This window comes from Musa acuminata, chromosome BXJ2-4 (genome assembly GCF_036884655.1).
Source record: "Musa acuminata AAA Group cultivar baxijiao chromosome BXJ2-4, Cavendish_Baxijiao_AAA, whole genome shotgun sequence".
Classification (NCBI taxonomy): domain Eukaryota; kingdom Viridiplantae; phylum Streptophyta; class Magnoliopsida; order Zingiberales; family Musaceae; genus Musa; species Musa acuminata.
The window spans coordinates 879,560-897,861 of NC_088341.1; the positions used below are offsets into that span (position 1 = coordinate 879,560).

General features: G+C 35.9%; 2 protein-coding genes across 2 annotated transcripts; one reads left to right on the forward strand and one right to left on the reverse strand.

The window, feature by feature from the left end:
• Window positions 1–1,042: 1,042 nt before the first annotated feature.
• Window positions 1,043–12,130, reverse strand: LOC103980392 (hydroxyproline O-galactosyltransferase HPGT1). Its single transcript, XM_009396785.3, has 12 exons — window positions 11,848–12,130; window positions 11,677–11,740; window positions 11,473–11,522; window positions 11,177–11,370; window positions 9,997–10,060; window positions 9,848–9,920; window positions 8,218–8,341; window positions 5,221–5,308; window positions 5,077–5,127; window positions 1,841–1,912; window positions 1,599–1,711; window positions 1,043–1,363 (listed from the first exon to the last, which is right to left on the reverse strand). Exons 1-12 carry the CDS (start codon window positions 11,943–11,945, stop codon window positions 1,341–1,343), a joined length of 1,014 nt encoding a protein of 337 aa, XP_009395060.1. The 5' UTR covers window positions 11,946–12,130; the 3' UTR covers window positions 1,043–1,340.
• Window positions 12,131–14,152: 2,022 nt separating this feature from the next.
• LOC135609367 (transcription termination factor MTERF15, mitochondrial-like) lies at window positions 14,153–18,036 on the forward strand. Its single transcript, XM_065102553.1, has 2 exons — window positions 14,153–15,527; window positions 17,639–18,036. Exon 1 carries the CDS (start codon window positions 14,341–14,343, stop codon window positions 15,496–15,498), a length of 1,158 nt encoding a protein of 385 aa, XP_064958625.1. The 5' UTR covers window positions 14,153–14,340; the 3' UTR covers window positions 15,499–15,527; window positions 17,639–18,036.
• Window positions 18,037–18,302: the final 266 nt, after the last annotated feature.

The following is an 18,302-nucleotide window of genomic DNA, read 5'->3' on the forward strand; positions in this document are numbered from 1 at the left end:
CTGGACCTTACAACAGAACTTTTCTGGACTTGCAAGAAAAGCAACAGAGTCCAGGGTGATCATTGTTCTTCCATAAATGCCTGGTGGAACCTTAAAGCGATGAGGTTGTCAGAACGAGTGGGAGCTTGTTATATTTATAGGAATGAGCTAACCTCGATTGGAGTGAATGGGAAAACTTGAATCCTGCCAACAACTTGAAGAATGAAGTCAATAATTGAGACGGCAAATGATTCTGGCCAACGAGGTGGAAAGATCTTTTCTGAGTCGAAAATGATAGGAAGAATATATTTCTCTGACCCAAGCGAATTAGAATTCCAAGATTTAAATAGATGTTCTTCTAGCTATGCTATGATGCAATCTTTTTTTCTCTCTCACCATTAGGGTCTTCCAAACCCATATTGAATATATTTTTTTTAGACTTAAACATCCAAAAGATATTGTCCAACACACTTCTGACATCAATTAATTTACACAAAAGAACATGAAAAACTCAAGCCTTTCAAGTCAATATTGAGGTCTTGCTAAGACATTTAGACTTTGATTCGAATCTCATTTTCGTCGCTTATCTTTTTCTAAATCAGATTTCACTTTGAGATCTTTTACCTCGTAATCTATATTAAGAGCTTAATTGTTCAATGTGATAAGTTTAGAAAGACGAATTAAGTCGACTTAATTTGTTTATGTGATGTTAACAATAATAATAATAATAATAATAATAATAATAATAATAATAATAATAATAATAATAATAATAATAATAATAATAAAAGAGTTGCACATTTGTTTTTTGGTAGGTGAAGAATGGCATTATCATGTGAAGTTGTTCCAACACAATCTTTTCCCACCTTTGACCTCTCTTTATATATATATATATATATATATATATATATATATATATATCAAAAACCAAACTAACAATTGTCAACAATGATCAAATATCTTATATATCGCCCTCTTCATCGTCGAGCCCACTAAGTTTCACATCAAAGCAGAGCACGCAGACCACCACCCCATATCGCTAATGGAAGCAACGCATGGTATCTCCTGACAAAAAGAACAAGAACATTTCAATTGCCAAAAGAATGGTGAGTGTCCTTCATGGATGGGCACAAATACACTGATGCTTCATGGACCCAAAAAAGACCCTGTTCTCTCAATCTTCAAAGAAACCCTAACCCTAGTAATTCATTCGCCTATGCAAGGAAGACCAACTCTTCTCAAGATGGAAAGAATTGTTTGTGGTGGCTGCAGCGCCATTTGTCTTTTTGCCGGTTGAGCGGATTCGACATCCTCATGTTCCCAGTTAACACTGTTCCTACACGGCTTCAGGGCATGAATCTTCATGCAGCTGCACATACGGCTCCTGACAAGTGCAAGATAACAAAGTTCATAGAAAACTTAGCTACTCGAAGCTGATGGAAGTAAGATGAGTTTTTTTAAAGCAAGAGCAAGCTATTGCGGGTTGGCCCCAACAGGTTTTGTTCCGTAGACTGGCACCAGAGTTTTACTGCATCAGGGCGGAAACTAGCATGTGCAATTTCCAAGGACAATTAAAGGGATGCTGTTAACTAAGATACAAATCTAATGCAGAGACAAACCTGAGGACCACGATGAGCAGCATAGTTTTCCTTCGTTAACATGCTTAACATCAAGACCAATCATCCATGATCCAACACTGACATCATCATGGGCAAATGTGCGAAGAATAGACCTAGCATTCAAAGAAATAGGTGATTGACTCCAACTGTAATAAGCCTGACTTTTGCTAAATAGAGGATATATCATTGCCAATTTTATCAATATACTAAGAGAGAATATTTGATAGTTTCCATGTACATACTTGTTGATGGAAATAAACTGTGCAACAGCTCTGGAGACTACAAACATTTCACCAGAAGCATGACGGAAGTACCTGTTAATCAACATGAATCAAAATTTAGTGACATCAGAAAAAACATAATCACAATGGAAAATAAAAAGAAAATAACAAAACAATGCTACCATAAGTGGCAAAATCCACATTGCAGCACAGAATGGCTCATATCAAGGATAAATTTATTGAGGCACAAAAGTCATTTCTGCATAATACTTAGTCAAGCATTAACTTTACCAAACATTTAACTTCATATATTCCAATTATGTTTTAAAGGGAAACTAATTTTTGTTGGTCATAATTGAGTGGCTATGCAACACACTTTAAGTGTCACCAGTCAAGGCCTTCCCAACTGCTACATGCCAACATGCTGCAGTTCAGAGAACAAAAAGATAGTGGAAACTATGCCATTGTAGAAAAGCTGTTACCCAAAAAAAAAATATATCAATTAGATCTATCTTGAAGCCCATTTGCAAATGCATATCTGGTTCCGCATGGTCGTATCATGCAACTAAAGACTATGAACACAATTCCTGAAGGCATCCGCTTACACAATGACGAGCATCAGAATGTATCCAGCAGATTCAGACCTTGAGGCAAGTGGACCTTTGCACATTTATGTCAAGCTTATCTGTAAACTAAATGAGCAAGGTGGGAGATCATATTTCAGAGTCTCCGACAATATTCTGCAATTGTTAATGAAAATGAGTGAAAAGCAACAGAAGCAGCCACAGCTCACCCACCAACCACAAGAGCACCCCGGCAAGAAGAAACAGACAATAAAAATATAACGAAATTCAGAAGAAATAAACAGTAACAGAAATGAACATGACAAAATACAATGAGAAAACAGAATAGATATGTCAAACCACAAACGATCAGGTCTCATTAAAAGAAGACATCAGAAATCAATACCAACAATGAAATTCACAAGCATCAGTTGATTAGTAGAAGAAAAGAAGAATGTATTTCAAGTAGATGATATAGCAAGAAACATACAGAAAGGATCACCTATTGATCAGAAACTTCAGATAGGATAGAATAAATTTCATAACCTTTGAGTCGCCTTAAGAGTTTAGAAATCATATAGTGTCCTTACTAAGTGGAAAAAGAAGCAGGAGAAGGACATAAGAGGAGAGTCGATCAATGCAGTAGTTTGTAAAGAGGGAAGAGAAGAAAAAAGACTTAGAAGAAAGTATTGTTTATATTTCCCAGAACCAGGGTTCTCAATTTTGATGTGTACTGCCTGGTACGGGCGGTACATACCAGTCCGAGAGGATACCAGTACGCGAACCGCCCTCTACTGGGCGGTACCAATGTTTTGACCCTATATCGGGTGATATAGGGTCTGTACCGAGCAGCAATGATCGAAATTTGACCGTTACAGAGGCATACCTGTCGGTACGCCTTGGATTTCGACTGTTACCAAGGTGTACCAATCGATACGCCCCAGATTTCCACTATTATCGAGGCTTACCGATCCGTATGCCCTGGTATTTTAGGACCGTTACCTCCATGTATTTTTGGAGGTTTTTCAGTTCTTTTTGGGTATACCGTCAGTATGCCTCGGTACGGTACTCGGTACACCGATACAAACCGAAATTGAGAACCTTAGCTAGAACTTCATATATGGAGACCTCTACAGATATGGTTTCAGAACTGCTTTGGAAAGACTTTAGTTCAGCATCTCTTCCCTAGGAATTTCCTAGCTTCTTTTATAGGGTAAGATGTAATGAAAGATAGGTTCTTGATCTGAATCATTGGAAGATGTTGAAGGCAAGTTTATTGGTTTTCTATGCATGCAATTTTCCATATATTCCTGGTAGTCATATCCTGGTGTTACAAGCCAAAATGCAGCATAAATTGAAGTTTGAGGTTCTTGATATGAATCATTGGAAGATGTTGAAGGCAAGTTTATGGGTTTCTATGCATGCAATTTTCCATATATTCCTGGTAGTCATATCCTGGTGTTACAAGCCAAAATGCAGCATAAATCGAAGTTTCCTCTGGACAGAGGTAAGATGGCATGGATCATCTTCATCATCCATTAAAAGGCTTCACCACTTACTTCTAGTGGCTAATTTACTTTAAATGTGATGCATCCCTGTTTTCTGCATTCTAAGAACAATGACAGGAATCTCTGTTCACCTTTTTTTCTGTACTTATGTCCATTGATTGGTGATGATAGTAAAAAGATTCCAATTCTCTTATAGTAGTTTGATGATTTTATAAGACAGTTGTGAGACCAACAATATTTTATAGATCTGAGTGTTAGGCAATTAAGAAATAACATATACAAAAATTTTATATTGTTGAGATAGATATGTGGAGTTACTAGGAAAGATGAGAAAATGAATATTTTCATTAGTGAACAACTAGGTATTGTTTCGATAGAAGATAAGATGAGAGAGAATCATTTAAGATGGTATAGACATATGCTTAGGAGATCTAAGGATGCGATAACTAGAAAAAGTGAAATGATTGATGTTCGTGGTATGAGAAAATGTAGAGGAATAGCAAAAAAAACTTTAATAGAAACTATAAATAAAGATGTGAATATTCTAAAGTTAACTAAGCATATGTCTTTTTACAGATCTCAATGATGGCAAAAAATCCATATAGCCGACCTCAAATAATTGAGACTTACGATTTTGTTGTTATTGATGTTGTTGTTTGATGATCTTGAATAATCATGGTTGTCACCTATTTATTGCCTCAGGGTCTAAATTATTTCATTCCATTGTGTGACAAGCAATTCAAAGTTAATGTAGATTTGATGAGTCCAACATGAAAAACTTTAACTAACAGAAAAAAAGAAAAGAAAGGAAGAGAAACAAAATTAGAAAGAGAAAATAAAAAAATAAAATTAATAATTATTTTTTATTAAACTTGTGGTCCAACCAATTGACCCACTAATCTAGTCAGCGATCCAATGACCCAATCGATAGCCAATTCAGTTTTGATAACTATGCCAACAACCAAGTTTAATATCCTTTCTCATTTCTAACTGACAGCTACAGAGTGCAACTACCATGCAGCTGCTGAGCGGATAACCATCGGCGAACAGGGTCATAAATCAGATCTAGGATTAGTTGCAAATTTTTATCCACACAACTGTGTAAACAAATTAAAACTTGATACAGATGAACATAAGGCACCATTCAACATAACATAAATATGAAAGAAATACAAGAATCACTTACGATTTTCCATCACCAAACTTCCACCACTCTGGTTCAAACCACTTGTGACTCCTAGACATAAAATAAGCAGTTAGCGAACATAATCAAGCATCAAGACTATCTTTAAAAAAGTAGCACCAAGTGCTTGTGTTCCAATAAACTTACAACTCAGAGAAAACTTCACCAGATTTCATACAACCAATGTAAACACGGGGCTTGTCCAAGTGTGATGCAAGCATTGTTCCCAAAGCATCTAAATATAACAAGATTTAAAGATTATCATTAATGAAAAGGAGGCACATCCACCAAGCAATTGCATTAGATTTGTTATTGTAGCCAACATTAGAACTTGTTACACATAATAGCAACCATGATATGCTAATTAGAGGTACAATTAATATGAGAACAATTCAGATGACATTTGGTGATGATACTTAATTCCCAGTAAAAAAAAAATTTCTTTACTTCTTCAGACTTTTGGTAGATTTGCCTATTGATTGCTTTGAGAGGTCCCATAATGAGCATATAGGCACACCAATGCAGTTAATACAGACAATTTCTCTTTTAAGAATGTCTGACTGATTTACTCAGTATGAAAATTTAATCTAAAAAGGATAGGCAAAAATTAGAAGTTCTAAAATCAACCATCATTAGGATGCCATTTAAATACAAGAACAAACTATTCTGCCAAAATCTTTTTCAACAGTACAAGCAGTTCCACATGAGGTAGCACAGACCACAAAGCTTTATCTGGACTAGTGGGTGCTTTTGCCCACCACATCTTGGAGAAAGTTTGGTTTTAGTTGGTAACAACTAAAACATTAAGGTCAAATTTTCCTATTAGATAGTTTGTGGTATCAAGTATCAACTAATCCCACTTTGATACACCCAATCTTTAACATTATCAACTAAGGCCAATCTAAGTTTAATCGACTTCTCAGCCTTATAGTTCTTTGAATTGATTTGAATCAACCAAAATTGCCTAATATTAGCAATTCTAGACAATTTGATATACCACAAAAAAGGAGGGGACGAGCAGGAGTATAAGAATAGAGAAAATGAGTTAGAGGAAAGACAAAAAAAAAAACAAATATGATTGTAAAATAAAGGACAAGACTTTATTACTGTTGTGCTTGTTTTTTTACAACTATTGGATTTACTGTTTAGTGTTTACCACCATTGGCATAATTATCCATCATCAACAACCATAAGGCATGGAGCAAAGGTATATGGAGAAGAAAGAGGAGGATAAAGGGTAGCTTTAACCATTTAAAATATAGGGAACCTATCACGGAATATATATGTGATAGAATTTGAAGTTAATCCCAAATCCAAAGGTGCTCTCTCTTTTCCTTATGTCTTTGCATTACCTTATATCCCAAGCAGCAAGTTGACAAGTCTTTCACCCGTTGTATAATGTAATAGTTATTTACTACAGTGATATTATTGTATAATATGATTAATATTTATTTTACAAAAATGTCCCATAGATATTTTTTAACAAATTAATCCCCATTATTTTTGTTTTGTATTTTCTCTAATGATTTGCTACTTCCAAGAATTTTTAATATTATATAAAACAATTTCATGGGTGTTCCCAATCTCATCGATCCAAATTGAATATTTTTTCCTGATTCCAATTAAATTAATATGAATCTATCCTAATCCCAATGTGAATTTGGCAAACTATGAATTAGATGTCAGGTCCAATAGAGGAACAGGCAGGGATGAGCTTTAATTATGATGAAATGAGATCTCTTTTCTTTTCAAAAACTAACATGAAATGAGAACTCTAAGGCATTAAAGTGTAGTTGAAAGATACTTATGTCAAATTAAGCATCAGCTATTCTGAGCATCAACATGGTTAATTTTATAATGATTCTTGAACATTAAGTTCTTGAGCCAAAGTTCAGTAGAGAAACAGAATTAGATTTGCTTTGAATGAACCTTAAGGTAATTTAGTAGAAAGATAATTGTTTAAGTCGAAGCAAGCATTTGTTTTATGACACAAGTACAAAAATTTCCATTTGCAAATGGAAATGGTTGACATCACATGTTCTCTGAAAGTTTATTGAGCCCATGGTCACACTGAGGTATTAATCAGAAGGCAAGCCAAAAGCAGGGCTAAATATTGCATTCTAGGTGGGCAGGGAATCCAAAAAGTGTCTTTTAGCCTGATAGCCTTGATTGGAAGGCAACTAAAAGGAGCTGATGTATAACCAAAGCATATAGCAAGCAACATCTAACAAATTTGTGACAAAAGCCCATGCTTCAGGTGTCCACATCTCAGATCAAAAGGACAAAGAGCATAAAGGTCGTAAAAGTATACTGGATATCAAATTAGCTAGTTCTCAAAGCACACTTGCCTATTCTGTCTCATTAAATTCTTTGGTGTCACATTGGAGCGTCCCCATAAAGATACACATGAAAGCCCACATCTATTACTGCTATTCCCTTCCAACGAATGCCACTGCACCAAGCTACCTCTATCTTTTCTAGTAGTATCCTTCAGACCCAGAAATCAAATCGAAACAAAACAAAGGCACAAGCATGTTGATGCCACTAGCTGGAAAATTAGAGAACATTGTAGCTGAAATAAGGCTATGATTTGCAAAGAAAAACTTCTCCATTTACTTCAAAAACAAAAGACTATCTGATAAAAGCATGATAGGATTAATTAAACTAACCTTCGAGAAACATAGTCACATCAAGCATACAACTCTAATAAAAGATAACATGTGGCTAATTCTATTTCACCAATGCTTCTTTTAACAATATTAAAATTTATGCTAGAAAAAGAAAATGTTTAAGTAAAATATCACACAACTGAACTATTAACCAAAAAGAGATGACTACATATGACAATTCTTGCCAAGTAAAATAAAGTTCAGTGCAGCACATAGTCTACTCATAAAGGATCTCAATACTTCAAATATAATAATAACAATTCCTGCCAACGAATTAACCGAGGATGTCTGTCAATCAGGTACCAAATTCCTTGGACAAAACAACATGAACAACAAATCAAATGCAGATGTGATACAAACTTTAAGCAACCGTAAAAAATTTTCCCTATAAGTTACTAAAACTGATAAATTCAAAGTGTTTCAACAAAACATAACATCAAGGTAGATCATTTGATGCTCCATTGAAGAAACATACCAATATTAACATAAACATCATCATTAACCTTAGCATAGAACTCAGCATCCCAGGTATCTGCAGCATAAACTAAAAACAGCTTTGTCTTCTTTGGGCCTTCTTCTGAAGCTTCTACATGATTATCCTGTTGAAAATTAAAATGTTTTCATGGAATTCAAAATAAAAAATAAAGGTTTTTAATAAGACTTCATCTGAACTTTCAGCTAAATACTGCAGATGGTGTTGTTCTATGCAATCTTAAGGTAGCAATAGAATTAGAGATCACCTATGAAAGATTGAGAAAGTAATGTCAAAGAACACATGAAAACTCAAATAGCTCAAAATATATCCATTTATGTAATATTAATTACTACATAACCAATAGTACACTATACTGAGAAACTGTGAACCAAAATAAAATTAGAAAATAAATAATAAACAAGGCATGAAGCCAGATAAACAAAATGGTGACAGAGAAGTATTAGGTTAGAATTTAGAAGAGAAACCATAAGAATAAAGAAGGATAAGAACCATCCAGATGTAACAAACTTTTAACAATAATAAAGATTCATATCAAGGTTTTAAATACGAGTCCGATACTGATTTTGGAAACTATTAGGCCGGTATGGTACCAATACATCAATCGGGCAATATACCAACCTGTACCTATCATTTAATAAAATATAAAATTATTAAAAATGAATGGTAATTGTAATGGTACCAAGCTATACATTTCGATTCCAGTACCTGGTTGAAATTGGCTGTTGCATATCAGTCCTACTGACATCTAAAACCTCAAACAACATCACAATGCTTCTCTTGTAGCCATGAACCTTATACAGATCCAGACCTGGATGGCTGAATCACATCTCAGAAACCAGGTTGGTCTCCTGATCATGACAACTCTGCAAATAGTTTGACTGCAGAGCTGATTGAAGTAAAAGCTGCAACTACAGTACCTTCTAATATCCTTGCCTATGTCTCTAGATCTAAAAAGGATATACCCAAGTGCACGAGGCTCCCGTCAATGTGATGTATGGGGGGCACTGATGTACGCAGCCCTACCTTTGGTAGGTTTCCTGACTCATACCCTGATCTCCTAAGTCACAAAGGAACAATCTTACAATTGTATCAACCTTGATCTCCCTGGTCTACCTCTGTCTCTAGGCCTAATATCACAAAACCAAGTATCACATGACACATACTTAAAGTGATATTAGTGATTAAACCTGGTATACAGTAAACAAGGGGTATAAGATGTGAATGAATGTGGCCAGCACTTCCCATTCTATCGTACACTCCATGTCATTAAATCTCATGGGATCCTTATATGGCAACAGGCAGCAAGCCAAAACAAACTGTTACATGCTTATAGCTTATTGTTCTCTTTCTTCTGCTCTCTCCATCAAGTTCAAATTTGGTGCTAATATAATATAATGGAACTTGTTTAACAATTTCAGTTATACTGAAAAATACAAAAAAACAATAATATGGTGAATTTTGGCATGCAGGAAATGTACTAAGAGTCAAAAGTATAGTGTAACTAGGAAAATAAAAAAAACATTTATTTATTTTTATACTGCAAAGATCCCCAAACAAGAATAGAAAAAAAAAAATGAAGACTAAACATTCAACATGAAGTTAAACATACGAGAACAATGAAGTCCTTTGTCTGACTATTTTCATCATCAATCTCTCTGTCCAAACCATCTCCCTGATTTGCACTACAAGCAAAAAAGATCCAATAAGAATAAGAAACCTAATAAGATGTTCCTACATTGTTGATGCATCCAAAATTACCTTCGTCCTATTACAAATCGTGCTACCACACCTTTTTCTGATTCCAATTTTTTCATTGCTGCACCTGGGAACAAAATGCAAGATGATCGGTACTCAGAGAGGCAAAGCATTCAAAAGAGTCATCATCACCAATGTAGAATTAAAAGAACACAATGCTTTTTACTTCCAATGTAGAATTAAAAAAACATTAGTATTTTTTCTTTTCTAGGAAAACAAGTAGGCATTATCACTTCATACTTTATAAATATGTCATACAAGTACATATATATCAGCAAAACTATCAACTATTTGAGATATCCTCTTCGAAAAGGTTGAGTTCCCACCATCCTCAACAAAGCTAGGGATGTTCACGAGATATGCCTAGAAGAGATGGCTCAATTGATACTCCATTGTTAAATTGTTGGACATTCTGTTTGTGAAATACTATCACCATGCAATTGGATGCCATCAAACATAAACTTGGAAGAAAGGTTTTCATCTGATTTTATGAAAGTCAAAGTTACTTTGTATGTCTATTCGAGACAACAAAGGTGACAATGTTCAGAATTTTTCTTTTTCCTGCAAAGTTAAGTGATGTAGGTGGGATTTGATTCCAAGACCTTGCGATGATCTGACAAACCCCTAAGATAGCTAGCACCCTCATAATGTTCAGAATTGCTATAAGTAATTGCAAATTAAAAAAGAGATGGTTTATAAGTTTTATGATAAGCACAATCAAGAAGAGCAGAACATCATGAGTTACCCAAGAAACAGAAATTTCTTAGGAGAAAGAAGGCACGATAACTAAATAGCTTAACATGATACTACAGTAAAACCTTATGTTGAACGAGACAAAAGTATCTTGAACCTTTTTTCACAAAAGCCTTTGAAAATAATCTTCGCACAACCTTCCTAACAGCCAAATGTTATACCTCAGAACATCTAAGAATTTATCACATATAGTTAACCACAACCACCAAATTGCACTCAGTTGAGATGACCAACTTCTTGAAGGATAGTCCCGGAGTATAAGCATGTCTCTATGTGAGCATTTGCATGAATAAGTTCAATTACTTACTAATGAGGGAGGTAGGTTTCTCCACTTCATGATAAATGAACTCTAAAACAAATGATATGTTCCCAATCAATGCATTACTTTAATAAAAACTACAAAAATAATAAAAAGGGGCTTGTACTGCACCAGTTGACAGCCACGATTTTCGAACTGCATCCCTATGCTTTTTCCGTCCAAATTCTGTGACTATTCCTATAACAACCAGCAGCCTTTTCCTAGAATAAGTCCCATTGGTCTCTGAAGAGTACTGCCCAACAAAACCTTCATGTCTCGCCGCAGCAAGCTCCATCTCAAGTGCAGCTAATTTCTTCTGTTGGTGCCTGAACAAGAGAATCTATGCATTTAATCACTGCACAATTTGGTTTCCTACTTCTCTAACTTGGGCCACATTGAACCGAAACAAGAATCTAAAAGCAACTCACCTGCAGGCTACTAACTTCAGAGTCTCGTCGACGGAAATAGCAGACTGACCCTGAAATTTTTGCATAATCAATCCCATGCTTCCTCAAATCTAATACCATGAGCCAAAATCGAAACTTTGAACACAATGATTCTCATTTTCACGAAACTGACGTAGATTCAAAAGGTCAGAACACAATCTAATATGCAGGAAAGAGAATAAGAACCTGCCCAGTCCTTCGATCGAGTTCTTTGATGAGATAAACCCTATTCTGCGCGTCCTGCCAAAGACTGTACAAAGAAAGATCAGGGCTTTAATTCAAGCTCCCATTTCGAGTCCGCAATAAACTCAAACCCTAAGATTGATTCAAAGATGGATAAGGAGAGGCGAAACAGACCGGCCGGCGACATAGAAGGTAGCCATGGTGGCGAACATCGACAGCATGATGGAGGAGATTCGGGAGAGAGGGCGGGGACCAGATCCCCGGCTCTGCATCGCTGCTGATGCTCTGCGTCTTCACCCTCCGTCGAGATCAGAACAGTGGACGCGGTCGAGCAGATCTCGTCAGTGTCTTCCCTCCATTGCGGAGTCGATGCATCGATCGGGTTCTTCCTTCAGATCTCTCACGATGCAATCGGCTTCTCTCTCTCTCTCTCTATATATATATATATATATATATAATTTGTTTGGGGTAGCTGAGAGGAGAACGACTTGTCGCCTGCAATCGCAAGGTGAAAGAAAGGAGGCGTCGAGCTCATCATCATCATCATCATGGGAACCAAGGTATCATTACCGGGTCGAATCCAAGTAGATCCGAATCCGACAAACATAAGAGAGAACCAAAGGGACCTAAATATAGAATCGGATCTGATCGTTATCGGATTCCAACCGATTAACGGGTCGGGAGTCGAAATCATGCAATATATACGAGGATTCATTCCCGATTAGATATATTAGCAATTCCAAACCGTATAAAAATACAATACGGAGTTTAAAAGTTTGTTCTATTAGGATTTAATTTATTTGAGTTTAAAAGTATATAAATATTTAAAACACTCAAAATATTGGTAATATTTGTATATCTTAATGAGTTTTTAGAGTGTATTAATGTAAATTAGTGTTTCAATTAACAGTATAATTATAGTAACTAACGTAGATAACTAAATAAGATAGTTTTTTAGGTTTTGAAGATATTATGGACTCTACTGTAAAGCCATTGATTCTGAAATAATACTATAATGTAGTATTTTGTATGATTTTTTTAGAAAATTTTGAATATCTTTAGTCTTTTTTTATTCATATGGACGCGTCTATAGTATAAATCAATTGTATTTGTTATCGTGTTTTTAATTATATATAAAAAAAAATTATAACACACTATAAAAATTATAACACAATGCAGTATAAAAATATCATTATATAATATATTTTTAGTATTATTGAAAATATTATAATTAGACCAGTCCATAAGAATATCGAAAATTCTCTTCCAAATTAATATGACAATCTAAATCAATCTTTCTCAAACTAAATAAGAAAAAATCTCTAATCATGTTGAGAAGTTAAGTGTATATGCATTTTTATATTTGTGTTGTTCCTCTGAGTTTGTTTTAAACTTGCTTAAAATTTGTTGTTCATTGTATTCAAGCCTTCATTAGTCTATATATGCATTCATTTCTTTAGGTGGCATTTGGTTTGTTATTCTAATAAAAATTGAGATCAAAATTGAAATTCAAAAAAAGAAAAAGAACAAATACTCTGGGATGTTTGGTTCATATAATTATACCATATATTGATATCATTTGTATCAAGGTTCGTCGTACCGTATCATGCCGACGTTTCCATCCAAGCTCGGTACGGTACGATACCGGTGTACCGAACAATTTTATTTTTTTTTATTACTATAATATTATAGCATTGCTTCAATATAGCACTATAATACTGTAGTAGTGCTACAGTATAATACTGTAGCATTGTAACGATACTGGACGATCCGCGTACCAGTATGTCGTTGGACCGGTACGTACCGTCCATATCGGGCGGTACCATTCGATACTATATTGCAGTGTTTTGTTCTATGCCTTCAATATTTTTATGTTATTATCGTTATATTTTTTGTATGAGTTTGCAATATGCTGCAGAACATATTGTTTGTTGGTTTAATTACTTTAATACACTCTATAGTTATATTTTCTAGTTTTTATTATCTTATTTGATATATAATATGCATTTTATTTTATTTTACCTTTTTTTGTTTATGATATTAGGCTTTTTTTATGTTTATATTAATTTCGATATTTATTATTTAGTAAATAAGAATTAATTGGCTAAAACCTATGAATTCGGAAAATGTGATTCCACTCTATAATTAAAATGAGAATGTAATTATCACAATTCAAACAACAATATGTGGGAATGAAAGACTCACAAAATTGATGCATTGGATAATATGTGGGACATGAGAGTGAATAATTTGCAACATGCCGCCCTCTCAAATGGCTCATAAGCCACTTCATATAACATAATTAATTAAGCACATAAACCAACATTTTTAGTAAAATTATCCAATAAGAATAAAAAAATATAATGATATATTCAAGAATTAGCTTTCCACGATGCACTCCATGCAAATACTAAAGACACCCAATAAAATAGAACGGCAATGGATATATTCTTCTCACTCTATTGTTGGATAGAGTACTGTTGGGGAAAAAGAGGCCTGCGGTCGCAAAAATCTCCGACTGGATAAAAGAGTTGGAGCACTGACGCACTACTAGGGTTTCGGATGCAAGTACTTCCGGCCAGTTTCCTCCGGAGGCAGCAACACCACCATCGCTAGGTTTTGGTGAAGAGAAGGAACATACAAACAAAGAAGGAGAAGTAGACGACGATGACGTTGATGAATAGACCGCCGTACGTCTCTCTCTTGTTCAAAGCCCTCGCCTTCATCCCTCGCCGTCGTCCGGCCGATGCTGCCGTTTTTCTCTCAACCCATTCTTATTCCGCCGCTTCCGGGGCTCCACAGAGCAGCCTCATGGCTGAATACCTGGTCAGCTCCTGTGGCTTCGATCCGGATGAGGCGGCCAAGGCCTCGAAGCTCCTTGGCCGCATCGAATCCCGCCATCAGCCTGACTCCGTCCTTGGCTTCTTCAAAAGCCACGGTTTTGATAATGCTCAGATGAAAAGGGTCCTATCTGTAAACCCCCGGTGGCTTCTCCTCGACGTGGAGAAGACTCTGACCCCAAAGTTCCGAGCTTTGCAGGATCTGGGCTTCTCCTGCTCCGACATTACCCACCTCGTCATCTCGAATAACGTCATCTTCAGAAACAAACTCCAGAACGTCTTGTCCAAGATCCAATTTTGGCAAGGCACCCTCGGGTCCAACGACTTACTGGTGAAGGTATGCAAGAGAAACAGGTGGTTTCTCGGGTATAGCATCGAGAAGAAGATCCAGCCTAACATTGAGCTTCTTAGGGATTTCGGGATCACGGATCAGAAGCTCTCAAAGATCCTACGGTACCGCCCCCTCCTCATTGCCCAGAAGGCTGAAACCCTGAAGGCGTTAATCAGTCGTGCCGAGGGTTTGGGAGTAGCTCGCACCTCAGGGATGTTCCTCCCGACCCTGAATGTGCTCAACGGCGTCTCCGAGAAGAACTTCAAGGCTCACTTGGAGTTCTTCAAGGGTTTCGGGTGGTCCGAGGATGATTTCCTTGCTGCATTCAGAATGGCTCCTTCGCTTGTGGCATTTTCTTTAAAGAGTTTGCAGAGAAAGATGGAGTTCTTGGTAAATGAAACCGGATGCGCTCCGTCTTATCTTGCACGCCGGCCACGGATTTTGTCGTTTAGTTTGGTGAAAAGGTTGATTCCAAGGTATCGGATATTGACGGGCCTGAAGTCAAGGGGAGTTCACATCGGTAACTTCCAAATGAACACATACATGTTTTATCCAGAGAAGAAATATCTGGAGAGGTTCGTCACCCGCCACAAGGAGTTTCCAGAACTCATTGAATTGTATAATGTAGCCCCAAAAAACCAAACTGCTCTTTGATCCTGCAAGTGCATAACGCATGGTGCAAGGTATTGTACCCGAAACTTGTGTTTCTAGGTTCTAATTTTCCACTGTCTGCATTACTGTTTGCATCCATGTAGTGTGATTCCTGCCATTCAACTTTAATTTGCAGTTTGCAACCAAATAATTCCTGCCATTTACTTTTTTTCTTTGTGAATGTAAGATGAACTTGGATGGACACATGTAGCAAGAAAATGAAGAATGATGAGAAGATTTGCAATGATATTGTCGATATAGTTAATTGCTTGTTGATAATCACTTTCTGTAGATGTGGTTGTTATTCTTGTCCTGTTTGTTTTAAGTCTACTGGAAGATATCAGACTTATGTAGGTTGTTCGACACCTAAATGTTTTAATTGATTTGGCTATGGATATTTGGTTAATTTTCGAAATGATAAGAAGTAGAATTCTTTTGGATGACTGGATAGGACGCTCAAGTGATTTTTAGGTGGAGGATGAGGCTTTTGATTTAGGGTAAGGGTCGGTCACCTTTTATATAACTTTGTTACTCTCCTATCCAAATCCAAAACCCAAAAAAGAGAAATGATGTTGAGTATCATCCTCTTTTTGTGTATTTTGTTTGTCAAATTTTGTTCTCTTTCTTAATTGATTAGTTTGATGAACAAGATTGACAGCATTAGTAGGCAGTTTCGAATGGGATTAGTAGTCTTCCAACATGATGATAAGAGATTGTAGACGTGTTTCTACCATTGTGAGTGGTGCACCATTCCATTCGAGTAATGAAGTAATAGCTTGGAATGTGATATGAATTGAGTTCTTAATCTATAAGCAGCTTGTTTCATCCCGAGTGGTTGGACAAGTTCTGTTACAGCTAAGCGCATTGCTGGATGTGCTTTTCTCATGAAGAAAGTATGAGATCTTCTATTCTTGTTTATGCTTGCCTTTTCATATTATGATTCTTATAACCTGATTGCGTGACACATGATTAGATTTCGTGACGTCCTGTTTCTACTAAGATAATCCCTAGCGAGCTGAAAATTACATATTTCAGATGGTCCATAGCTAGGGAGCTTAGGATTGAAGAAGTGTTCTGTTCCGGCTGGGTGAAATCCTTAGCTGATTATCTAATAAAATTATATTTAGACGTTTACTATATTAATTATGATGTGACTTGATGGGATGTTTTTTCAATTGTTGGCAATGAGTATTATTATTTTGCTCTGTGTATTACTGATGTTTGGATGATTTTTTCCTCTCCTCTTATGACTTGGACAAATTGAGCACAACATGTTCTTATCAATCCAAAATACGTGGGTGTTAGCTCGGTTTGCAGAGTGTTTGGTGCAAATGAAGTGAATTAACAGTGTTCTCAGAAATTGCCCTTCTAGCAGGTGTTACTGTCCAGAGGTTGGCATATGCAGTGTGCTAGTTCGATTACAATAGTAAGGCTATGTTGAACAAATTGGGAAAGTAAATATAATTCTAGGAGCTACTTTTATAGGCAAAATTCAGCCATTGCCCAGTCTTCAGGAATGCAAGAGAAATGAGACTCGCTGGCTTCTTGTAAATCAATTTCACCCTTCCCAAAATGTATTTTTTCCACTGTCATATGATACCAACTTCAACCTTCCCAAAATGTATTTTGCCCACAGTCAAACTCGAGTCAAGATATTTCTGACAGTTTGAATCTTTAATTATATTTATGATATGTAGTTATAGTGGTTTATGCACTATGAAAATCCAAAATTTCAACTTTTTTGGCATTTGCTACTGTATGTTTCTTTTGCATCCTGTATTGGGTATCTTCTTATTGTCAAATCTGTAAGAGCTATATGACAAAAAGGTGATCTGCAAGTCAAGTGCAGGTTGTTTTTATGTTACATACTTGAGCTTCAATGTGACTATAAAGCATCTCTAAATTTATTGCCAAATAGCAACCTGTAATCTGGAATTTAATTGCAGCCTTTTGTTCGCCAGATTCTTTTATACGCTACTCTGTTGTTTTATAGCAGCTAGTCTCAGCTCAATATCTGAATCTCTTTCGGTGTGTTCGTTTTATTAACATGTTGATGTATCGTTGTCTCTGGACAAATAAATCAAAATAATCTTCCCTGATGCATTGTAGCATGCTAATTCTTTTGCTTTGTGCTTTCTTTTAGGTTTTGATGCATCATTGGCCCTGGAGAAATGATAGTCACAGCATCTTTTGCAGCTAGGTAGTCTGTCAAATTAAACAGAAGCACTGGTTATTCTTGTGACAGAAATTGGAATTTTCTGGATAATTTTTCATCTTCGTCAAGTCGTCAGGATCAACAGACGCCATAGAGGATTTGCACCCTAATACTTGTTGATCATCGTAGAAATGTTTTTCTGTCAAATGCTTGACTTGTTATCAGCGAAGAATTATATATGTACTTTCCTGCCTAAGAACTAGTTGATGGATAAGGCATCTAGTTGCTGGATGGAGATGTTTTCTAACAAAAGTTCTTGCAGTAGCAAAAAGACTAATTCTCTTTGTAAGTTTTGTTAATTTTTGTGGGGAATTTTGTCTTTAAAAGGACTGAGATCCTTTCAACCTGTAGAACTACATATATATAGTATTTATTTAGATGACCACTTTAGATTAGCTGATTTAGATCATTTGTCGGCAAATTAAGCAGATTTTATCAGAAGAAATTCTAACTAAACTGGCACGAATAATCTTTGGTCTCTTCGATATTTGCCCGCATAAATTTGCTGATTTGGTAGCTAATTTACAGTGTTGAAGATATTTTGTACATAAATTTCATGGACAGTTAATGCAGAAAAATAGAAAAGAAAAAT